This window comes from Pimephales promelas, chromosome 11 (assembly GCF_988280905.1).
Source record: "Pimephales promelas chromosome 11, fPimPro1.hap1.1, whole genome shotgun sequence".
NCBI classification, from domain to species: domain Eukaryota; kingdom Metazoa; phylum Chordata; class Actinopteri; order Cypriniformes; family Leuciscidae; genus Pimephales; species Pimephales promelas.
This window is the reverse complement of record NC_142779.1, coordinates 19,179,855-19,206,761: the sequence shown is the minus strand read 5'-3', so window position 1 is coordinate 19,206,761 and position 26,907 is coordinate 19,179,855. Positions and strand designations below refer to the sequence as shown.

Sequence of the window (26,907 nt, the reverse complement as noted above, 5' to 3'; positions counted from 1 at the left end):
CCACATTTCTTTTCACATTATTTGAGATGTCATGTCCCATAGGCTTCAAGTAAAGTATGCTTTTAAGTTAAAAAATGTATATTAAAAAATTCAAAAATGTTGTTGATATATATATTTCTAGCAATATTATACACACATATATATATATATATATATATATATATATATGAAGAGTTCAGATGCAAAAGCCTCGGTCCCACTTTATATTAAGTGGCTTTAAGTACTATGTACTTACATCGAAAAATAAGTACAATGTACTTAATTTGTTCAGGTTGTATTGTAAAACAATTTTGTTGCTATTGAGGAGTGATATGGGTAGGGTTAGGGTTAGGTGTGGTTGTATAGGTCGGTTTAAGGGTGGGTTAAGGTGTAAGGGAAGGGTCAACTGTGTAATTACAAATGTAATTACATTTATTAATTACAGCTGTAATTACATGCAGGTATTTTCAAAATATAAGTACAATGTAAAAGCATGTATGTACACAATAAGTCCATTGTATCAAATTATTAATTTCAATGTAAGTACATAGTACTTAAAGCCACTTAATATAAAGTGGGACCAAAATTTCAAATGGCATTTAGAGGCTTTTGCATCTGAACTCTTCATATATATATATATATATATATATATATATATATATATATATATATATATATATATATATATATATATATATATATTATATTATATTTACATATATATATATATATATATATATATATATATATACACACACACACCTATCCATCTATCATGTTGTCAGTAGATGTAAAAATCTCGTCTACACTCTAAAAAATGCTGGGTTGTTTTAACCCAATTTTGGGTCAAATATGGACAAACCCGAAATGTTGGGTTAAAAATGTAATGTAAAAATTTAACCCAATGGTTGGGTTAGTCCATATTTGACCCAAAGTTGGGTTAAAACAACCCAGCATTTTTTAGAGTGTAATTCAACCAGAAAAACTAAATCAGGCAGGGAGACCTGTCACTTGTAACCTTTTTTTTTTTTTTTTTTTTTTGGAAAAGCAAAAATAATAGCAAAAAAGATGCTAATAAACTAGGACATATTTCTTTCTGTGACGTCTGCTCTACATCGCCAGAGACTTTAGTGCCTCAGTCTATAAGGCAGTCTCGGGTCAACTGAAACTAGAGAAAGGAACGCAGGAAGGAAGCAAAGAAATGGAAAAGAGCGAGATAAAGTTTACACTGTAAAATCTCTGTTCTCATCCATTCCAGAGGGAAGTGAGAAGCCCGCAGGTAAGACCTTAGAAAAGGTCGAGCTAGTAGAGCTCCCTTTCTCTGCCTTTCCACCAAAAGAGAGGGATACACGTTCCTGCGAGCAGAATGGAAGGAAAAGAGCCTGTGTTCTGCCAAATTATGGAAGCATAAAAAGCCCATGCTGGAAAAATTTGACTACGCCAAGATATAAAAGGTAAAAGGACCATCTGTGCCATTTGCATCCCGCTCCCTGGTTGTCTCTTTGGTGCAGTAGAGTAAACCATCTTGCAGCAGATGCCGATGGAACGCAAACATACAAGTTAGTGATGCTGAAAGAGCTTGTGTGTCCAATCAGACGGAGCCTTAGAGATGATAAATATGCATTATAATGTGCAGCAAGTTGCAAGTATAACCATGGCAACTGTCCCAGCCTGTTTTGCCTACACAGTGTTGTTTGTGGTGACCTTCCTTACTTCGCTATCGCTTTTCCAAGTCTAGAATGAACTAGTGAACTCATCTGAAGCATAAGGGCTAGAGGTGGGGAGGGGGAAAGGAAGAAATTAATTCACCAATGCATTGCGATTCTCTCTTAGCCTGGGAAAACTCAGACAACTTCCGGCAAATTTAGATTTGCTCTGAAAGTTAGTCTGGCAAAGAGCTCATTCAAGCCTATTTTCAATCTGTCGAAATCGCGGAACCAATCAGAAGTGTTGGGACGGACTTTACACGATGACGACAGCGCTGGGATTTTGAAGCAGATTTTGTAGTCTACATTACAAAGATGGATGCCGCCGTCAAACATCACTCGTTTGAATCAGCTATCGCATCTGTTTTAAGCGATTTGAACGTTTCCTTTTTGTTAAAAACCGAGCAAAGAATAACACTCGGAGATGTTTCTCCGCCGCTCTGCATACATCATCTCCTTCATCGCTCTGATTGGTCCGTTTTGGCGTTTGTGACGCCCCTCTGGAAATGATTTTTCTACGATGTTTTGCCAGACCATAAGTAACATCTGAGAATGGTCTGGTTTTACCAGGCTAATTATCTCTCCAATTATTGTAGATTGATTTTTAAATTATGTATAAATATATATTTTTTTTTTTTTTTTTACGCCTTGGGATGAAACTGCGTTGGTTATACATGCTTCATTCAAGACTAGAGGTTGTTCTCAAATGGTGTGGCACAACCCAAAAATGGTTGTCTGGTTGCTATGACAAATACAAATATTAAAATTAAACTCAAAATGATCATGCAAAATTAAATATAGGCTTATTAACTTTTTAAATGGAGGAGAAATCTTCTCAGACCTTTTATTGTTGACATCAAAAGCAAACCATGAGTATTTTACTGCAAATTTAATTTTTACTACTAATAAAATATCGAGCACAGTGTTTTGTTTTGTTTTTCAAAGTGTTTTTAATTAATAATATAATTAAATTAAAAATATTAAAGACAAATATTGTAAAAAGTAGAAGTAGTCAATTTTTGGTAAATTTAACTACTAGTACAATTTGGCTGCTTTTTTGGAGCGAATTTTGTTCATCGTAATATTTAATGTATGCTTCTAGGGAAATTTTTGTTTGTTTTGAAGAATAAGCAATTTTAGTATTGTGTTGAGCCACCACTTGACATCCAATATAAAAACTTTGTCTTGGAGCAAAACCAGCTGAGAACCAATGGACTACAATTAATTATGCTAATCTGGTAGTAACTTCACTAGCAACTTCACTTGGCGACACAGTATGACTTATTTGTAAAGCATGATTTCTATAAACTGCAAACAAAGCTGTGAGAAATATTGCAAGAACTGAATAAAGAAGCTCAACAACATATTCTGACATGAAAAAAGTAACAACACAGACCGTCTCAGAATGGGTGTGTGGGTGGAAATTAGTCACAAAAGAGTAAACGCTTAAGACAAGAAAACTGAACCATGGGTAGAGTACAAAGACAGAGAGAGGAAGAGAGAAGCGAGAGCACAAACACTTCCAGTAGATGTCGGCTTTGACAGAGAAATAATGAAGTGACATGATGTTGATGCAGAAAGAGACTAAATGCAGTTTACTCATCTGATGCTTTTAGGACTGATGAATCTAAGGGCTGAAGAGGAGACGTACAGTATGTTCCTCTCGCCGAGATTCTGCCTTTGCACTAATTAATCACATCATCCAGCCATCCAGGATTCGATAAGCCTATAAAAAGCTTTAGCTCAGGCATCACTGTCTGAAAGATTGCTTCAAGGTTGCTGGATGCTGTTGCATCCAATTCAATTGTTTTAGCTCAGAAGTGACATAACATTAAATCAAGGACAGTAGAGAAAGCCACAGAGCTTCTCATTTAGTCAATATCGGTGCCTTGTTAGAATAGACAGGTGGCAGAACACAAAACATTTAACAATGTTTGCAAGATATTTGAGCTGTCCCAATGGCAGAAATATAAGATATAGAATAGGAAAGAAAAAAAAGCAGTTATGACTGGAAGGTTATCATACCTTACAGAAAAAAAAGAGCAAGCACAATTCAATTAAACACGCCACAGTTGTCTCTGAATGCATTTTTAAAAGTAAAAATATTTAGCAATGGATAAATCATCAGACTAAAGCATGTTTAAAAAAAACAGATAAAAGTGCATATAAAGACAGCAGGCAAACACAGAATTAACTTCTCATTCTCACCCTTTTTTTTTGCTTGAATGCAAAATTGTGTCAAAATGCCCATCTTTGTGAGTACCCTCATAAACACGGTCCGTTAGATCATAAGTGAATGTAAACAATTCAGAAAGAAAATGGACGTCTATATATTTATATTTTGGATTTACATCAGGTCTTAAAGTGACAACAGCCTAATACACTGCAGTGTCAATGAAAATCAAACGACAAAGAGAAGATCACGTTTGTAGCTTTAACAAAGATTAATTATATTTAATGTATACAGTGATGATGTACGCAGTGTTATTTTACATTTGATTATTCCATTTCTGTTCCTGAATACTATTAGACTTACCTGAAAAACATAAAACACTGTTTATTTAAATAGTATCTTTGTTTGTGTTTATTATGTTCTATGCAGATGCACTCCCTATAAAAAAATACTCCAATGATTAATCCCTTCCAAACTGAGCTATTCAAGTCATCTGATTAAATTGTTTTCATTCAGCAATATAACAAAACAGTTGACTTCAATAGCATTTTCCCCCCATACTATGAAAGTTAATGGGGCCTACCAACTGGTTGGTTACCCATGATCTTCAAAATATATATTTTTGTGCTTAGTTGAAGAAATAAATTCATACAGGTTTGGAACAACTTGAGGGTGAGTAAATGATGCCAGAATTTCAATTTTTTAGGTGAACTAACCCTTTAAAGGGATACTCCTTTTTTTGGAAATAGGCTCATTTTATCACTCCCTCAGAGTTAAACAGTTGAGTTTTACCGTTTTCCAATGTATTCAGCCGATTTTTTGATATTTAGAAGAATATCAGTAAACAGACCGTTTTTGGTCTCATTGACTTCCATAGTATATTTTTTTACTGCTATGGAAGTCAATGAGACCAGAAACTGTCTGGTTACTGATATTCTTCTAAATGTCAGAAAATCGGCTGAATGGATTCGAAAATGGTAAAACTCAACTGCTTAACTCTGGGGGAGTGATAAAATGAGCCTATTTCAAAAAAAAAGTGGAGTATCCCTTTAAGACCACTAGTCAGCTGGTAAGTCAGACCAGCTGGTTGACCAACTAAACCAGCTTAATCAAGCTGGGAGAAAAGTTAAATTAGCCAAGACCATCAAAACCACATAATTAAAAAATACCTGTCAGCTGGTAAGGCTGGGAGACTAGCTGGCCAACCAGCTAAACCAATTGACCGATCAACTAGATGACGGAGCACCATCGTAACCAGGCACGGAGACCAGCTAAACCGTATCAAACCAACTTAAAGGAGAACTCCGACTCAAAATGAACCTTTGGTCTAATAACACATTGGTACCTAATAGACCGTTCTCTGAGATTTGTTTTCATGATAATCGAATGTAAAGAGTTCTGTCTCTTTTTAGGTTATAACGCTAGTATATGGGGCATTTAATAAGTAAAAAGAAATCGCTAGTTAATACCACTAACAAGGCTCAAAATAGCCCCACACTAACACAGTAACATAATGAGGGTCCCTACATGCAAAACAAAGCATTGAGAAATTAGTAAGTGTACAGACTGTTTAATTAGAAGATATTTTATAAAGACAGTCCAGAGACAGAAGCCATCTTTGTAAAACAGTCTCGACAAGTCAAACCACGACTAGAGATAAAACTCTTTACATTCGATTATCATGAAAACAAATCTCAGAGAACGGTTGACTAGGTACCATTGTGCTATTAGACCAAAGGTTCATTTTGCGCCGGAGTTCTCCTTCTGCATCTGATGGTGTTTATCAGAGTAATGACCTTGTATATCTACATCAGACCACCTCAGGAGAAGTCCATAGTTTAGTGTCTGTTAATGCTTTAAGCACATCTTCACCACAGCAGGCAAACGACACGACACAAGACACCCTCCTGCATTCTAAATCCCGTGACGTCGCCTCGTAGCAACGCCGTCTTCCAGCCGCTACCAGCGTGACGCTCATCATCTCTCACATGAGTCAGAGAATGCCATAAGCTAATGGAATAAATCAAGGATGAAATATCAATCAAATTACAAACTAATAGTTCCCTTAATGTCTTTGTTGGAGTACAGATGGCCCCTTCAGCCAACCAAGCACACCACAGCAAGTCATCATAATAATCAGCGCACTAATAATACCCCTCCATTAATCACATATACGCGCTCAAAGTGCATCGCTGCAAACAACGGGTGCCCTGCAGCAGAAACATCACAAAGTTGAAGCGTGCTAACACTCACTCATTAGACTCTTATCTAGAATTCATGCGTATTGTTTAAAGAAACGACAAGGTAAGACATCCATTGAGAGGCTTCCCTTGGCTTCTGAACATAGTGGTCTTCAGTTACCAGAAAAAAATAAATAAGGGTAACATGCAGACACTTACATTTAGCAGGGAGGTCGTAGCCGCAGGTGATCTTGGCTTTTCCAGTGTCACAGCCATTTAACGAGTGGCACTCTTCATACAGGAGATGACCCGCGGCTCTGTGTATGCAGCCATCCACTGAAAGAGAGAAACAACACCAGTGTGAGAACTAGAGGTGTAAGATAATATCGTGATACATATTTAGCAGCTGTATCAATATATCTATCTGTTTGCATCAAAGACTCGTGGATTTGTCCCCAATTGCTAGATGGAAGTCTTTTTATCTCTGAATGTGAATTGACATAAGCGCAAGAGTGAACCACTAGTATTAGCATTGGCAAACCGAGCTCACTAGTACCATCAATGGAAGACCAATTAATGATACAAGCTCCTGGCGCTGTATAGAGGTGAAGTGTTGACTCATTTTGGCTTTCACTATAAATAAAGCACTTAAGGAAATCGACAAGAGTCATGTTGTTTGCAAAATAAGCCGTGCCAAAATCCAATATTCAGGGAACACATTGAATCTAAAGAACTCAAACAAATATCCAAACAGCCATCCACACTGCTGAGAACGGCGATTAGATGAATACTAAAGAATTCTCCAAGCACTTTATTATTTTTCCTTTACTCAGACTGCTTAAACATTAGTCCTGATGATGTATCTTACAGGGACTGATAAATATAATATGCAGATATTACTGTTCTGATTAAATAAAACTTTTTGGCTCAGGTTTTATGCATATGGTGGCGTGTTCTTTATAACAGTTTTTTTTTCTCAAATTAGATCCTTTTCCTAAACAAACACGCAATAATGCGAAATAGCGCTTTTCTTACAGTATCACAATAGATCATATCGTAACCCCTGCATCATATCGCCAGGTTCTTGGCATTACAAACCCAAGTGGAACAGTTATGTTTGCTGAAATATTAAAAGCTTTTTTTTTCCTCTATTTTTTATGATGCTATGATTTATGATATAGTTAGTTGATGTTTCATGGTGTTAGTTTAAACTGTTTTGTGATTATGGGGTGTTTGAATTTCTTCAACATTTCTCCCTTTGTGCTCCAAGAAATATAGGTTTTAAACGTCAGAGAAATTATGACCATTTAAATTCTGAGGTGAATGAATGTATTAAACATTTTATGAATTAATGTATTAAAATAGGAAATAATACATACAGACATCAATAAAATAAAAAAATAAAAAATATGAGACAGAAGTTATCAACCCTCAAGGTATGACCCTTGGACTAATACTAAAAAATTGGGGCTGTCAAACGATTAATCACGATTAATCGCATCCAAAATAAAGGTTTGTGTTTACATATATGTGGGTGCACTGTGTATATATATATATATATATATATATATTTATATATATATTTATAAATATATATGTATATATTTATAAATACACACACACGCTAGTATATATTTAAGAAATATTTTCATGTATATACTGTATATAGGATTATAGATAATTTATATTATATATAAATATAAATATTTTATATATACATTTTTTTTTTCTTAAATATACATGCATGTGTGTGTGTGTATATATATATATATATGTATATAATTATACATAGTGCACCCTATTATGTAAACACAAACTTTTATTTTGGTGTGATTAATCGCGAAATTTGCCAGCCCTATAAAAAATGCTAAACCACCTCATGTCCCCGACCACTGTTGATTTGTATAAAATTAATGTCTTGAAGAAGCTTTTGTCTCCCGTGTTATTTTGCTCTCCCTTGGTTGTCCCCACCTCCCGATGTTTTAATTTCACATGGTTAAGCTCAGGATGCCTTTGACTGATGGTACAGCTTACATGAGTAGGCAGAGAAATGGAAATCCTAATGGTCTCCCTCCCTCAAAAGCTCATGACACACCTCCAGCAGCCCATTATCAATCACAAAGAAACATCATAAAGGTACAGTCATAAGGGAAACAAATAAATCTGATAAAGAGCTTGTAAGCAGAAATGAAGGACTTATACCAATAGACGCAGAGCTCCTGGCCTCTATTCTCAAAGAAGATTATTATAAAGAGAGTATTGAATTAAAACCGACTATACACATCATTCTTAAGAAAGAAAAAAAAAAGATTTCATAATCTTTAAATCAACATTCTTCCACATCTGAAACGTTTGTTCTGCTAGCATAACCAAGGCTGTGATATTGGGGAAATATTTTAACCTAATTTTAATCACACTCAGCCTTTCGTGAACCATTCAGACCCTATCCAGCCCAATCCTACATTGTTATAGCTACATATTAGAGGTTTAATATTTTGTTTTAGAGGAAAGAAACTCTGACACATAACTTTCCTGCACCATACCCAGTTTGGATGACTGATCTGCATAATCACATGGAATTTTGAGAATAGGTGAGTTATTATCTTTCTAAGGAATCCGACTTTTCATTTTTGGCATGGCAGACAAAATATCAGGCAAAAAAGTAAACACTTGAAGCCCCCTTAAATAATCATGAAAAACATCTACAGTACATACATACACAATAAAAATCTAGTTACAGAATTAATATTTTACACTGAAATGTCACATTATTGTCGTTAAATGCATTAAATTCATGTTGATTTTAAACAAATGAAAACAAATCACCTCTGCATTAAAAACAGCTTCAGAATCTGTGATTGATTCAATGACCCAGCCAACAGGTCGTGATACATGTGACCTAAATGTACGGTTTAGCTGCTGCCACTGATCTGGTTTGCACGGTGATGAACAGCATGTCATAAAGGGGATCAGTCTCAGTATGCTAATGACACAAGCAGATGAGAGGCAATAAAGATGACAGACAGCCCGCTGTTACAGAAGAGAGGCTGCTCGCGTTAAATTTCATGATCGACCTGATCCACTCGCTCATTCGTTGTACAATGACGTAAATGAGTGCGAACAGCTTTGGCAAAAAAAAACTACATTTTTTTCCCCTTTCTTCCTTATCAAACACTACCTAAGTTGACAAAACCTACATACAGGTTTTTTTTTTGTTTTTGTTTTTTTCCGTCCCATTTTCTGAAGGAGACACCAGCTGGTGAGAAGATTTTTCCACCACAATCAATCATCTTTAATGGTCTGAGCGACAGCAAGTCGACAGATACAGATTCCGATGGCTTTTGAGAAAGCACTCAGTTCGAATAGATGAAGACAGTGACAGAGCTTGCAATGAGAGAATCGTTCTTTAGACAGAATGACAATTACCACATCAAATGCCATCAGACTACATTGGACGTTGACAGAGCCGTGTAGGCGTTTTGTGAAGTTGTGTATTTTTTTCAATACATATACAGTTCCTGAGAATCTCAGCATGGACCACATGTAGATTCATTATTAAATTTCAACAATATCCATATTCATTACAGCTGTATAAAAAAAGAAGTTAATATTGAGAAACTTACATTTTTGAGACAAAATGACATTGTTGACTTCTGTTTAGTCAAGGAAATTAGTTACAAATGATGGCCAAAAAAACACCATTTCCAAATTAACCATTTCGTCTCCAACCAGCAGTATTTTGTGATTGATTCGAGTCACTTGTTCACTTCCTGAATGAATCAGTGTTTTTAAAGGGGTGATGAACTGAGAAATCAAATTTTCCTTGAGCTTTTGGCATCTAAGAGGTCATCATATTATAAGAATATCCTGTAAGTTTCAGAACTGAAAACGTCCTTGTTAGTCCAATGAAAGCTTTTATTGACACCAGCCTTAGCAAAAGACTCGTTTTTCAAAGTGGGGAACTATGACGTTAAAGAGGATAAAACACCACCCCCGCAGAAGAAGATCAACGCCTACTTCAACACAGCCGGTTTAGCCCCGCCCACCGATTTGCGAATTACACGCATAGCTAAATAACATAGACCTACCGGATCGAGCTACCGAGCAATACAAAATATTGTCCAGTGCCTGGTTGTGTAAGAAGACAGTCTCTGCATATGCTTCCTCCATTTTTAATGACATTCCAGCTGATGAGGTAAAACATTGTCGGTCTGTTCGCTTCATTTCACTGAGGATTGTTTTGCAAACAAGACTGGATTTGCAGTACGATTAAGAGTAAAGAACGGTGCTGTGCCGTCTATATTGGATCTGACAGGAATTGTGCAACACACGGACTCTAGGTCGAAAATGTATGGGCAAATCATTCCGGTTGCCATTTTACAACATTGGACGTTTTCAAAACAATTGTCCCCAAGTGCATCGACGGGTGAGTTGAAACTCATTATAATATGCAAAACTGTTATCCACTCACAGCAGTGGGCGTTTACTTCCAAGTCTTCAGTGCGAGACGCCCATAAAAACCGAGCGTTTCTGAGCTGGGCTTAAAACTAGAGTAGAAAATAGCCTATTACTTATTCATTTTGATGTTTTTGAATGCAAAAACCAAGCACACATCATAAATTGACCTCAGACAACAACATAATAAAATTTAAAAAGCCAGTTCATGACTTTAACAAATTGATTCAGTGAATGATTAAATTGCTTTACTCATATAGAGTCACTTGTTAAGTTCATGAATGAATCAACAATAGTTTTTATATGAATCTGTTCAGATTTAATTATACACATAACACACTTATAACAAGTCACATTTTTTGTTCACGAATGAACCACTTGGTGCCACCTACTAACAATGTAACCTACAGAAAGATAAAAAAAATCCCTTATTAATCGTCGCAGAAAGTCCCAGTGCTACTGTCAGACAATCCAATTCTAGAACTAACTATTCTATCATTTTGAACACAGAATTACTCTAAACACTGTCTATTGTATATTGCAGGCCTCTGTAAACAAAGTTCATTACACATAAAGTCTCTAGCTCAGCAAACAGCATCACCATAAAAACAGCACATTTTTCTGGATGTAAAGTACATTATTACAGCTCTTATATGTTAGCATTTAAAGTAATTTGGCTGTGAATCACGGCTCTCGTGAATATGCCTGGTCAAACACCACAGCCTTTGAGAGATGAGTGTTACAGGAAGTGGAGCACGTTATTGCAGATTATGAGCACAGTTTAAAGGCAATAAAATTCATGTGGTATGTTGAACAGGTAATCAACACGTATGTGAGATTGTTTGGGCTCAAGCAGATGGGAAGCATGGATATAAACCCTCAGTAATGGCAGCCTGTTTGCAAAAGCTTGTGAAGATGTGTTTACTCAAAAGTAATAATTAATAACGCTTTACAAAAGGTTTATTTTTATTAACCCTTAAAGACCTAGAGCATTTTTGGAGCACCTGCATCACCTGTTCTTTTCTTTGTTTTTCTAACCCATTATAGCAGTCAGCATCAAGTGTCATACATCATTTTAAACAGGAGAACTTACTTGAAGTTTCTATCTACCTATTTAAATAACCAATTTTACATTTACTTTGTCTTAGAATGGATGAATTTACCAGATTTAAGAAAACCAGCAGCAGATATTTTTTTTTTTACTCAACTCCTGAAGTTTTGATTATTTGGATTATTTGTACTTGGATATTATTTTTTTTAGGCTATCTATTTTTTTGTTTTTTTATTTATACATAACTTCACTGTATTAATTTATAATGTATCATTATTGCGTGATATTTGTGTCAATAATTGTCAAGCACAGGTGACTGCGTAGTGGGAGGGGCCCCCAAATCCAATTCTGCATAGGGCCCCCAAGAGGCTCGGGCCGGCTCTGCATGCACGGACGCACTCACGCAACTACTTTCACTTTACCTCAGTTCAAATTTCCAAAGAAAGATGCTAATTAGTCGTTCAAAAGACCAAAACCTGTTTATTGGTTGAGTAGATGATAGTTTTAACCAATCTGGGCATGGCGGTGGGACTAAGCATAAACAATCATTCATGAGGAACAAACCGCATGGTTTGGGTTTCTTTGACGAATCAAAACTTAATGACGCAACTACGGAGTGTCCTGAATACATCTAAATGTCCAAACGCCATAAACCCGATATCACAGAAAAGCCAGTTAAAAGAGAACCTCATGATGCTATGGATCATCCCACTTCAGTCTGTTTACTGAGCCTTGTTTGCAACCCACTAGTCTTCGTATCCAGACCTTCAGACTGGAGAGTGGAATGCCAACGCTTGTTTCTTGTGACAAACATGCCGAGAAGCAAGAACAAGATCTGCTGTATGCCATCTATTGTTGTTTACTATGTTGCTTTCTTCACGCGGAAATGACGACAATCGCTTCTTTCTGGCAAACAACACGCCAATCAAGTAAGGGTACTGTTGGCGGTGGAAACGCAAGCCGGATCATGGTTTACCAAACCGACCCGTACTGTACTGTACCGTACCGTACCGCTCAGTGGAAACGAGCCATTATATTACCTACAAGTACAAGGCACAACGTCTCCCTCTAATCGTGTCAGAATTCAAAGCCTGGACTTCCACAGTTCCTGTTTGTACAGAGTTGTTGAGCAAAATCTGGAGCAGGAGGCCTAGGAGCGGATCAGGTGATACAAGTCAATCAGTACATATTCCTCACAGCCTGTCCAAGCCCATTATTATCTAACCTGATGCTGCTGGTGAACACATCAAATGTGCTTCAGCATATGTTGAGCTTTCTGATTATTTGATGCTTATGCAGCTCTCGTATCTTTGCCCCCTGCATGTCTCAAGCTAGTCAAAGAAACATCACAAATGCTGATAGTTTCCTCACAATCCCACGCCAAGAATACCATACTGGCTTTCATCTTCACTCGGATCAGCCTAAAACACTGGGGTTTTTTTGCCGCTTGACTTGTGACTTGGTTGAATCTTGACATCAGTGACTTGGTTGAATGTTTTTTTGTTTTGTTTTTTTGGAAATGATTATAGACCACAAACAGCAATTTGAATAATGCAAAAAAAAAAAAACATATACTGTAAAATGAGCAGCTCTGTTTTAAAAGTTCGGTATTTTACACTTAAAGACCTGTTTTAAGATCGTTTCGGATTAAATGAATTGGAGAGGTTATGGAGAGAGTGCAGATTTAGTTCTGTAAGGAGCTCCATATCACCTCCAGCAGGTGCAAGGTGAACTCTAGGTGAACACCAGCTGCTGCAGAACCCTCCTCCTCCTCATCACCATCATCATCATCATCTTCTCACTGGGCTCAAGTCCCTGGACTTTTTGTCTTTTGTCTGCCTGCATGGGCAGATTATCTATCACCCACATGCACAACGACATTCACATTAGCAGCATTTTTAGACTCTCATCAATATTCTAGGCAAGAGGCTGCTGGACTGCAGGGTTTAAAACGAGTTCCCGATTACAAAATATCTGCAATACAAGAGCTTCAGAGCAACATATCTTTGCGTCTATCGCCTCGCAACCAAACGTCTGTTTGGCACCAACCCCCTACGTGACTTTCCGAGGATACTGAACTGTTTGTATTGTTGTACGATGCAAAAAAAAATGATTTTCACAAGTAATCTGGGAGTTCGGCTCACTGTGACAGCAAATCCTGTTAGACGCGATGAGAGGCTTCAGCTGATTTCTGTGGCCTTGCATCATAGTAGCTCAGGTTTAATTTCACTCCATTAGTTTGGAGACGAGTTCAGCAGGCTGGGTGCAGCAGATGCCATATCAGGTAATGCCAGCGCCAGTGTGAGTGGCAGCCCATGCTCCCTGTTTCACAGCTAAGCGAAGGTATCAAAATGCACCGGCATTCATACATCTCTAAAGACAGGCAATCTGAAATCGCTTTGGGCACTAAAACTGAAATCGTCTGCCGGCTCAATACCGTAATCTCAATAACCCCCCACCTCCACCACTGCAGGTATATTTAGAGATGAATTCCGATAAAAAAATGGCTTTTGAGATGAGAAAGCAGAGCAGAGAGCCTATTCTCCCACCCAGCCCGAGCAATGAGCCCACGGGGCCAGGCCCGGATCCCGGGCGCAATCATGTCCAGTCAGCCGATTCCTTGACTTTCTAGTCAGACACAACAACTCGTGGCACAAAACAATGTAATTCTTTGCAAGAATCAATAAACATTTCTTTCTAACCAGGGGAATTTGTGTAGGGCTCCAAATGCAGGACTTACTGTTCCCAATCGTTCCCTAGCGACTCCGATGATTTCTGTTCATGACAAATGAATTAACAACACCGAAAGCAGGTCTCAGCCGAGCCGCAGCAGAAGCGTGACCCAGATGCAAACCGGGGTGTCAATTTATTTTCTAATCTGGGGAGGATTTAAGGAGAATTCCCTGCTGATTGCGACGCTGGCGAACTTACAAAGGCTGCCTCCTTTCGTCATTAGTGTGGTGTTATTGTCACCTTTGAATGGAGAATGTGTCATTAAGAGATATAGTGTGTTATTTGTGTCTTTCTAGTGCAAAACTAACAATTAATGGTCTTACCAATAGATTTAAGCAACATACATTTCTTTATTTGGCTGCTTGGTGTTACTTAAGACACGTTAAGTCCAGATTAAGGTGGCTAGCTTCTGCTAGTTGCCTAGCCTGGCTAACGCCGGACCACGTATCACTGAGAATGAAACGTGGTCTGGAAACCACATGTTCCTTTTCTCGAATTTGAGGCGTGGTTTACGAATGCCCAGAGCAGTATTGTTGGGTGCTACGAATGTCTATCAAATGTGCTTGTACGTCTATCAAATGCGCCTGTGCTTCCTTCCCGTTCTGTGATTGGTTCGCTATTTCGGGGGAAAATTTGGTTCATGGTGTCCAGACTGCCTAAATAAAATCCAGCGTGAATGAAACCCAGGCTACTAGTTGCCATCATCTGCTCTGTGACTTAGTATGTAAATTAAAGTAGCATCACAACCGGGTCATCAAATAAAAGCCCAACGAAAGCAAATTCGTGTAGTCTCCTTAAGTTGATGTTTCAGTATAAACACTGATCGCTTGGCTATAAAAGAAATTTGCAGTCCCTGGCTTCCCGTGCTTTCAAGACAGCTGCCAAAGCTCTAAAAACAGCACTTTCAGCCTGTAGTAATCCTGCAACTATGCCACCCGGTGTAATATTTCACTCCTCTTCAAAAGCCACAATGCCCCTGCTGGACCTTTCAACATCGGATCTGTCGTTTATCCGCTCCCCTACTATGCAGCATTGCATTTGGTGTTGTCCACCAATGCCATTCCAAATCTTCTCCACCATTACCGCTAATGTTGCATCGATCCACTCAAGACGTGTGTGTGGCTGTAGGATGTGTGGCTCAGCGCCAGTTGAGTTATTCATTTTGAAGGTGTTCTGCATTGATTTTGTCAACAATAATGAAGACTAGATGAAAAAAATTACTCGTGACAATAATTAACCGATTTTAAGAATGAAATTATGGAGGAAAAAAAACACCACTGCAACATGTTTTGAAGAGAAATGTAAAAAGAATATGATTTACAGCTGCATACTCAATCACATATGTAGACACAAACATATATAAATATATGAAGAGTTCAGATGCAAAAGCCTCTAAGTGCCATTGGAAATTTTCTTCTAAAATGATCATTTTTATCAAGCTTATATATTCAAGTTCAGTAATTTCACTTAAATGACAATGAATAGGTAATCATCATTGCAATTTAAGTGAAATTACTTAACTTAAATATACAAGCTTGATAAAAATTATCATTCTAGAAGAAAATTTCAAATGGCACTTACAGGCTTTTGCATCTGAACTCTTCATACGTTTCATTTATATGGACTAAAATAAATGTCATTGTAGTTTAAGGAAACTGACTAAAATGAATGAAACGATGATAAAAAATGTTATCAAAAACAATGACTAAAAACAAAACCGCACAGTGTGTAGGGGCTTGGAACCTCAATATCCTTCCCTTTCTCCTGCAAAAGTGCAGGTGTGCCTGGAGAAAAGTCAGGTACCTGTTGGACACATGAGTTTTAACGTTTTCCCACAAGTGCTGCAGCGAGACAGTAATGCCTCGCTAACCTCCCAAAGGCCTTTCTCACAAAGTCTTTCTCTCTCTGACTCCTTTCCTTTCAATTTTTCCCTCTGACACAAAGATCCTTGCTCTGCTTTCATTATAATACCCTGCTTTTCAGAAATGGTGTCAGTCGCAATTTTCCCTCCCTAATTATTTTCCGTCCCTGGTGAGGTTTGGAGTTCAGGCCTGGGGGAGCAGCTGCCATTAAGTGCACACTGGGGTGGGTTAGGGTGGGTTGGGTGAAAAACAGAAAGTCTGGAGGTGGAAAGCAAGAGGAAGAACTCTGTAAATTGTCCTAAATTAACTACACTGATTGGAACAGCTCATAGCCAAATAAGTTGGCAAACACTTGGAGGTCCCATGCCATTCTGTTGGGCCGCAAGTCAACTTTATGATTGGGTAAGTGAGGTGTTGATTCTGACTCTCTGCTTTATTTCCTGGCTCCTCCCCACCCCTCCTGTTTCCAGCCCTTGTGATTTACCACACAATTTTCTACCCAGCTAATTCTACTGGAGGAGATAATGGCATGAATTAGGCCCTAATCAAGTGCCAATCAGAGATCCTTAGAACTCTAAATGTCAGATATTAGACGTCTCGTCACCCATCGCTAGTTTCAGAGCTCCAACGAATTGTTATATTAGCTAATCACACTTACTGTTCAGGCAATGGGAATAAAGAGATTGACATTATTCAAGTTCCCTTCAAAACGCTGATGGAAATGGAAAAAATCTTACCTGCCTCAATGTTAATATCAGATTTGACTGGGAAGCTACAGATAAGAATTGTGGCTTTATTTTTTTTAAGCTTAGGCCCCGTATACACCGATATGTCTGTGTTTTGGCCTCCTATAGACTACCTTTTACACTGCCTTTTCCAGTAAAGATTAAAACAAAAATTCTGTGATACATGTGAACAGGTCATTTCTGTTATAGTTTTTGTAATTTGATGAAAATATCCTTTAAATTTAGTCAGTATTTTGCCATGTCATGTTATTTATTTAAGTCAGTTTTACTATGAATTTAAAGCTGCAGTCCGTAACTTTTAGCGCTCTAGTGGTTAATAAACAGAACTGCATGCATCTTGCGGAAGAACATTGTAACCGGAGTTACTTCTATATGTTTCTGTGACTAGTCGCACGACCCATACCAGCCTAAAATAGTCCAAATATAAATATTTTTGATCATTATGCTCATTATATAATTTTTGTACATTTTGAACACAACAAAAGTTGCATATTATATCTTTAATTGCAATTAGTCAACAAAAAAAGCAAGTGTAAAATTAAATCAATATTCAAATTGTGGTCAGCAAGATTTTAGGAATTAAGACTTTTATTAGGCAAGGAAGCATTCAATTGATCAAAAGTGGCAGTACAAACATTTAGAATGTTACAAAAGTTTTATATTTCAAATAAATATATCTTATCTTTTGAACTTTATTTTAAATTTGAAAAAAAAATCTAAAAGAACATACGTTTCCACAAATATATTAAACATGACAACTGTTTAGCATTGATAATAATGTGAAATTTTGCACCAAACCTGCATTTTAGAATTTGAATTTCTAAACGATCATGTGACATTGAAGATCACTTTCATTTTCAAACATTAAAATAGAATACCTCCTCTTAAAGTGCATTAATATTTCCAAATTGTATTGTTTAATGTATTTTTTATTCAATAAATAAAAATGTCTCCTTAATGAGCAAAAAAGATTTTATGATGTTAAAAATGTTAAAACATCTCACAAAATCCTCTTGAAAACACATTCAGTATCATACTGTAATATTGTGTATTAAATATTGTGAATTATTTTTTTAATTGGTTATTTATTGATCAGTTTCAGATCTTTTTAAACATTTTTTTTTTAAATGTATAGACAAATGTGTAGACAAAGCCTTAACGCTCTTGCACACAAATTTGCGTCCGAAAGTTCTGCACGTAAAAAAATAAATGTGACCTCACGTTATGTCATTCACGCTTGCACAATGCCTCCAAAACTTTCGTCCATCATAAAAATAATCGAATCGGGTCGATTTCCTTCGATTTTCGCATTCGTAGCAAGCAGTTCGAATGGTGTTTGAATGGTGTTTTGACAATTCAGAGCCACTGAATCACGAATACAAAAAAAAAAAACGCATAGGAAAATTTCGGACTCCGTGTGCAATGGCCTTTAGACTGTCATGTTGGCTATGATGTATATCACAGGGTGGAGTAGATTTTGGACATATTTCATGAAAGAGGAGTGCAAAGTAGATGCTCTAAAGGGTCAAATATGACATAGATCAACCCAGTGTGTTTTCACTCTCAATATTTTTTTTAACATAAAAAAGCGCTAAAATACAGTACTCTTATATTTACACATAAAAACGCAAAATAAGTAAGTCCATTCTTTCAAAGGTCTAAATAAAGTATCCACTCCTGACTATTCTTTGAAAACATTTTTTTTTTCTGTCTTTGTTGTGACTATATTCTTTCAGTGAAGCAAGGAGCTCATAAAAGGTTTAAAATGATGGGACAGAAACTGACATTTATGTTTATTTTGTCCTTAGAAACTGCTTTTCTGTGCACTCACATATCACTGTCATTAGACCGGACTTGTGAAAACACAGCCAAAACACCTCTTAAAGCAACTCTGAGAAAGACAAAAAAAGACAGGAACCTCATTCCGTGCATTCTTATTGGATAAGAAGATCCGCAGACAAAATGCATTTTCTAAAATGTTTTGGCCACAGTTGTTAAAAAAAGAAAAAAGAGGGGTGAAAGAAAAAAATAAAGTCATTGGGGTAGCACTGGAATAACACTAGTGTCTAGCACTCAGGGGGTAGGGTCAGGCATTTCAAAGAAAACACAGGATTGTTCCCAGGCTCATAAAGCGTCCTGGGCCAGGTTAGGTTACCAAAGCTCATCTGGTGCTGGCGTTTTGCTGCACAAGACTCTGACAGCTGCGGACGACTCGGTGCCAGACCCCGGCGGAGCCGGATTCCTGGGGACACCATAGCCCTGACACTTGCTGGTCATTCTGAATGTTTTGTGCTGTTTTGTTAGACTTGTATTTCTGGTGTGGGCTCTAGAGGAAGCAGAGACCATCAAATAAGGGCAAGACACAGTCAACATTCTCAACAAATTATAGCCACACTTCAAGGCTGAAGAAAAGAGGGATATGGACTCTTATGTGTACACACACACACACACAAACTCACTCCTTTTCCTCTCCAAACAATATAACAGTGATTTTTCACCTTTGACTTCTCATACAGTGTTATTACAAAGAAAACTCTCTGCTGATATGACCATTATCATCTGCACCATCAGGTCAGATTGCCTTTGGCACCTCTTCAAAAAGACACAATAACACATTTCCAGCAAGGTCAGAGCAAAGCATAACATAACAGCCTCATTCACTCATTCATTCACTCTTACATACATGTAAAAGAAAACTACAGGTAGACTCAAATGTATTATTCAAACATATGAATTGTGAAAGAGAATCTTGTCATTTCAAAAGATATATATATATATATATATCATTTTCGGAAGCATTATGTAAATTAATGTGTATGCCAGCACTCGTTCAGTATTCAAGTCAAAAACTATGATTCTATTACAATTAATAAGACTTCATAAAATCCACAAACATCCATTAGTTAATAAACAACAGGCTAATAAACGAGTAGTACAGGCTCTACATGCCCAGCTGTCAAGCAGTGTCAATGAATAAAAATACACATCAAATCCTCAGTGATCACAGTGTGACATAAAGAGTATTCCCTTGTACTTCCATTTGAGGCAGTAAAGCAGCTGTGTCTCAACCATCACAAGGACACCAGTGAAGTCAATTTCATCCTAAGTTCAGCCCGGTGCTGTGAAGGTAAATACACGGCCAGTCAGAGGTGAGTCCTGGGACAGAGGGCCTCTGTTCACTTGTTATTTCTGGAGAAATGGCAAAAATGGTGCTGGCCGCAAAACCCAAGTAATTACAGGCAAAAAGTGAAATGGAGTCTGTCCATCAGAAAGAAAAGAGTGAGAAAGGGGGAGAGAAACACCATTCCTGGCTCTCAGATGGACTTTTCCACAGAAGCAGTAATTACGGAAATGAAGAGAGATGGAGCCAGACAAACAAAAGCCACAATTTCAGATTAAAATGCATGAACATCTGCTTCTGTTGTGGTGCCGTTCACCTAAGTGTACAGGCCAGAGTGTACAGAGACGCCACTGTGAGAATGATGGAGCCTGACTCTCCAGTGACAAAATAAAACAAGCTTAAACGAAAACGGAAGAATGCAATCATACGAAAGGGGTTAGAGATCATGGGCCTGAAGTGAGGGGAAAACGGGAGAAAGAGGCACCTGTAGAGCAGCTCTATGTTTGAAGGTCAGAGAAAATGCGATGGCCTGAAAATGTAAGTTGCCAAGGCAGCTGAGTGTTGAAAATAAAGTCAATACATAGCAGACAGCAAGAAAAGAAAAATACTAAACAAAGATGGCAGGAAGTAAAGATCTGAGTGTCTATTTGAAATTTCTATTAAAAAAAAAAGCATTTCTCCAAATCTAGTGATAATATTAATGGAAGACTAGGAGTGCAATTTAAAAATATTGTACACTTATGCTTTAAACATGTATATATATGATATATATATATATATATATATAGTTAATTTAAATATTTGTTTTCAATAAATATAATTTGATATAAATAATATGCCGTATTTGGTCTTGAGAAATGGGCCGCTATACTGATCGTGATATTTGGACTTCGGTGAAAGTTACATTATTATACCTTTAAATGGGAGCAAAGACTGTCTTTATGAGTGAGTCAGAACAAGGAAGTTGTTTTAGCGTTGTCAAAGGACAAAGAGAAATATATTGATATCCTCAGCGGACATTCAAACAGATTTTTTTTTATAATGCAATATTATGGTCATCGACCTGAAGAATGAATTCCTTTGTTACTAGTTGAAGTTAGAGCCAGACCAATATATCGGCAGGCCGATATCATCGGCTGATATTAAGCATTTTCCAAACTATCGGTATCGGCAGTTATAATGGTCAATAAATGAATATTTCAATATTTCAAAAATAAAATAAAAATGGGCACTCTACACTGTCCCTGTTGGCAAAACTCGTGTATAACACGCCACACATCCTGCAAAACTGCTGATCCAGCCAGTCGGGCAGAGAGAAACAGTTATCCGCAAGTGAGATTATCGGTGAGGTGTGTTCATGGTGAGTTGGTCACCAGACATACGTTGCTTGAATAACAATTAAAAGAACATCCCCATCAGTTCTCTTAACTCAAATAAGCATGACACAATTTGTGACTATCATGTCCAGTTTTGCTGCTGTTAAAATAAGCCGAGAGTGAAGCGGAATTAGCTAGTAATAGTTACGTTACGTTGTTACAGTGTAGTTGACTGACTGTCCTTTTAACTTTTGACAATGTGACTGAAGTATTTCTTTATAGCGTGTGACAGTTATAGCAATGAGACATATCATCTCTCATTGGCCGTTTATATTGAAAATGTTTTACAATTTGCAGTATGACGTCATCCATTGCTAAATTATAGCTCATCACCACAAAGCTAGCTAATGCCACTATCATCAGTCTGTTCTGTTGTGACAATAAAAGAAACAAGTTTCTTTTTAAAATGCATTATCATATTATTTTTGTTAAAACTCATAAATACCTACAAATAACTAATGTTAGGGAAATCTGTTAATGTTTTGTTGCGCGTTTCTGAAAGAAAAAAAATATATCGGCAGATATATCGGAATATCGGATTTTAAAACCAACAAATATTTGTTTCGGTATCGGCCTTCAAAATCCTTTATCCGTCGGGCTCTAGTTGAAGTGATGTTGTAGAATTAGTAATGAAGGCTTGTGCTCAACTATTAAATTGTAAACTTGAGTTTTGAATCTGTGGTGGAAGTAAGTAATTGCACACAAAAGAGGGTTTTTAAAGACACTCCGATGTTGTTTCTTTTTTATTTACTCACTTGTGCCGTTGACCTGTTGTATAAATGCAATATCACACTCGTAGCTGCAGTGATATGGCTGTATATCAGCAGGCTCACAGGCAAATTGCACTGCTACTTGTGTGATATTGCTCATAAATATATATATATAAAAAAAATTAACATTTACTTAAAAAAATGTATTATTTTGTACAGTATATTTACATGCATTTATTAATGCAGCACAGTGGAGGAAAAAATGTGTAATGAAAATAAGCAATAATCACAGCTGCCTACATTTGACATTTCTCAGCGGTTTAAATGATGCAGGTTAACAAGCCAACATCAGACTCAGAGTATTTGTACTTTAAGAAGTGTTACCTGTCAGGCCAAGCATTTGAAACGTGTCAGCATGCTGATGTCTAAAATTACAACTGCTTAAAAGAACCGTAAAAAACTAAAAACCCTGACATTGATCGGGATTAAGCTATTGCTGCCTGGCATCACCACTTAAGCAAGAAAACAGGATGAAGTGGCATTGCGTAGGCTGATCTAGCAGAGAATGTGTGTGTGGAAATTGGATGGCATTCGGAAGTCAACGTGATTGCGGAGCGCTCGAATCGGTTGCAACATCGCATAACATTAGGAGCCAAATGTGACAGTGAAACAATATCCCCGCAGTACACGCTTGCTTTGGTTTAAACACCATTCCTAGTGAAAGTTTAATTGATTTTTACGTGTTAATCTCATTAAGCATACGTCAATAAGGCTCACGCCAAAAACAAGCAGTGGTAGACATTAAGACTGAATCAATGCATCACATAGCATATTTGTGAGAGAATAATGCAGAAGGAGTTTGTTTTCCACTTTTTACTGAAAAAGAACAACACAACTGTTCAAATAAATTACTAGAAAGAAAATTACACTCGCCAAACCATTTCGTGTCATCTTTAAAATAACTACGCCGATATCAACTCCTCACCAAAGTGTCCTCTGTGAGCTCTAGAAATAATGGATGTGTGCATAAGCCAGAGCTAGGAGAGCCTTTTTAGTAGTGACTATACAAATTAATCTACATTCCTGCTGTTTATACATTAGCTACTATTAGTATAATCCTTCTATTTTTCTTCCCTATCGTCCTAATCTTCTAGGCTGCTCTCCATCATAATTAGTAAAGGCTAAGTATATTATGCTACAGAATCCCGGTCAAGTATCAGTCACTATGGGGAATGAATACAAGGTCAGGAATATTCCTGTTAAACAGGAAGTCATACATAATGTTTAGTTCATGTCTTAACTGTAAAAAATTGGTTAAAGATGCACCCTTGTCTCCCTCCTTTATAAAATATACCTTCAGTTAACTTTCTTAAAAAGTAGACATTACCAGGATCAAAATGCACATGTTATCCATACCAGTTACACCCATAATTTCACAAAAAGGAAATAAAAAAATGTCAAGTGATTTCAGTACAATTGGCCACACATTTTAGTTTCTCACTGGGTAGGAAAACAAGAGACAATCCAGCGAACACAAGCAAACGAAAACACTCGTTTGACTGGGCTTTATTTATCTTTCATTCTAACCCCCCTTCTTGTCACCGGCCACATGAACACACAAAGACGGAGGCGGCTGAGGCCAGAGTCAGTAAACGACAGAGAGGAATCCCGTCCAGTGATTTATCTGACGGGCCCTGACAACTTTCCAGCAGACTTCCAGAGAACACTATCAATTAATTCAGCTTGTGTCAGCATGGGAGAGATTAAGCATTAGCAGCTGCCCACTAAAACACCCAGCGCTCCCCTACACACCTCCTCCACACCTCCTCCCGCCCACTGCAGGCCCAGCTGTATGGCACAAATCACTGGCCTCGCGTTGACCGGCACCGGCCCGGAGCTAAAACACCAGTGCCACACGAGTAGAGTAAACATTCAAAGGAAGAAGTCTGATCTAGATTCTGGTTAACTGGTTCTTCAGATGAGCCTGACGACTAGTCTTCAATACTGTGGTCTGATGGTCTACCCTTTTGAAAACAAAACATACCAACACATTCTCATCCCAAGACATCATTAAACTCACGCTTTTGACCATACTTCAACATCCAACGTTCAGTGTTGGGGTAGTTACTCAAAAAAAGTAATTAGTTACTAGTTACTTCTGTAAATTGTAATGAGATTACTTTATTAGTTACTGCATTGGAAAAGTAACTTCACTACTTATTACTTTACTTTCCCGTTTCTTAATTTACCGTGTAGATACATGGACCTAGCTTATCATCACTTTTTTGCCCTATAATCACTTTATTGTACAAATTTATACAAAATGGTATGAAAGAACAATATCCTTGTTTGCACAAATAAATATGTCTCACTGTAAAATTCACAAACAACAGGATAAAGGAGGCTATGGTGGGGTCATTTTAAAATGGGGTTCAACACACAAGTGTCAAAACACAGGCTTTGGGAGAATAAAACTCTTCTCCTGAGAACAAAACCAGCTTTTTATTTGACTCATGGCAATAAAAAACAAAAAAGAAGAGGTCAATGAAAAATAACAAAATATCCTTTAATACATCCTTTAATAATAAAAAGTATGCATTGCTTTAAAACAAATCTTCCTGACCCTTTTAATCGTAGTATAAACGATTTTTATGTATGTATGTATGTATGTATATATATATATATATATATATATATATATATATTTATAAGTCTGTGAAACAAAATGAAACATACCCAAAAAGGTTTGTCATTTAAGTGTGTATTAGCCACTGTTTGCATTTTTAAAAAGCAAAATTAAAATAAAATAATAATAATAATAATCAAAATGTTTTGTTAAGATGCCCAGCTTATGAAACAGAGGAGCAGCCTGTGTCTCTCTTGAGGAAGAGAACTGGCTTGTATAAATTACAGACGTCTATGGAGGTAAGATCTTGGGTTCCCAGGGTTCTGCTAAAGTGCCGTGCATTAGCACAAGCAAGCCTTTAATAATTATACCATCTTGATTCCAGTCTGTTCCTGCTGGTCTTCTTAATTAACACCATTATTTTGCTGTGGTGGAAGGGGGAGCGCTAATATATTTGCAGGACTTTCACACCAAATCCTGAGATCTCTATTTAAACCATTTAAAGTAGCAGCCTGTTTCCAAGAGTCGGGAGTCGAAACGGAACTACTTTGATCCTACCTAATCCACACGCTGTGTCAAGTGAGAATAAAATAAATGTTGCACATCCAAGAAAATGTTTTTTGATATCATGATCAATGCAGAAAGGTTGAGGGTCTTCTCCCTGGCGATCATCTGTTAAAGCAATTGTGTGAACTGTCAGTCTGGCTTATGATTGACAGGAAGGAAACACATAATGGCCAGCACGCTTGGTCGCCTTCTCATTCAGTCGTGTTCCTCCACGCCTGACTCATCACTTTTTCCTTTACCCTCTCGCTCTCAGCACAAGCATTCATGCAGGACTTCCTGTTATAAAAAAAACTGCCTTTAGTGTAAAAAGCGCCACTGAAGAGTGACTGAAGTGAAACAGCAACCATTATCCCGAAACCCTGTGGCAGTCGCTCTCTGAATTCCAATTAACACGGGTTGTATCTTAAAACACTATATCACAATTCAACAAGTTAATTGCTCACAGCACCAAAAGCTGATATGAAACCATTAGGAAAACACAGAAACTTATCTCAGCTGGGTAAATACATTTTGAGCCAAAAACAGAAACGGGGATGCAAACTACAGACCAGGACAATTAAAACTCGTTTAATATGCTTCAAAACTTATAATTTTTCTCTTTTGATTTATTTGATTGATTTATTTTGATTTATGCACCAACAGCCCTGCAGCAAATCAAAAACACAGTGTGAATTTAAAAGGCCCGAACAGAATTTGTGTTCTCGGGCTGAGCGCGTACGACTTTTAAATGCCCTTTAAGCACAGAGAAAGCTTTACTTTGTGGCAGTATTTCAATGAGAGGGATAATCAGCTGTGTTAAAGGTTATGACATTTAAATGAGGTAATGAGGTGAAATCAGATGAGGCATTCATAATCTAGTTGGATCATCTTGCACATATTCATAACAACACTCTCTGGTGACTAATGAAATCTTAACGAATTATTCCCCTGATTTTTATATTGGATTTTTGTTTAACCCAAAATATGAAGCCAAATATCATCTTACTGTAAAATGGTTCAGTTCATTCTATTGATTGAAACAAATAAATAATCTCCTGGCGTGTGCACACATACCGAAATGGCAGCATTCCTACCCATGCTTATCAAGGATCGACTAAGTTGGCAGACCAAGACAGCCGGTTTGGCTGAGGTAGAGACATGTGTCTTTACCGGTGCCAGATTTGTCCATGAGCACCGAGGGCAGCTCTAGTGCTTCCTGTCAGACGAATATTCAGCAGCGAATTCCCTAAGGTTCATTTAAGAGACAGAACATGTCCAACATGTCGGTTGGAAAAGACATGTGGTGGATTCTGACACTTTTTTCCATGAATAAGTCTGTGTGTTTTGGTGATGTGTGTGCACTGAGTGCAAAATTCAAGGACTCACACCACAGTCACATTTCGGCTGTCCCCCAAGTAGAACTCACGTAAAGGAAACAGCCAATTGAAATATTGCTTCCAACAAGAAACCGTATCACGAAGGTCACTTGAGGGGATAAGCATCCGTCGGAGGACCACAAATGTTTAAAACAAACATGCTGACTGAGACAACTTGACCTTTAAGGGCCAAGGTTGTTGTGCTTCCTGTCATTGGGCCAGGGCTACTGGAAAGAAAAACTCTACTCAATACCTCAAGTGAACAGT

At 37.4% G+C, this 26,907-nt stretch overlaps 1 protein-coding gene across 4 annotated transcripts in view; it reads right to left on the bottom strand.

Moving 5' to 3' along the window:
• The window catches only part of macrod2 (mono-ADP ribosylhydrolase 2), a 618,043-nt gene that overhangs the window by 405,691 nt on the left and 185,445 nt on the right, over positions 1-26,907 (bottom strand). For 3 of the 4 annotated variants that reach the window (XM_039653236.2, XM_039653234.2, XM_039653237.2), the window contains one exon: positions 6,258-6,374. The exons of the other annotated variant lie outside the window; for it this stretch is intronic. In XM_039653236.2, the coding sequence (XP_039509170.2) occupies positions 6,258-6,374 (117 nt within the window). The remainder of the gene's footprint in view (positions 1-6,257; positions 6,375-26,907) is intronic. 4 annotated transcript variants of the gene reach the window in all.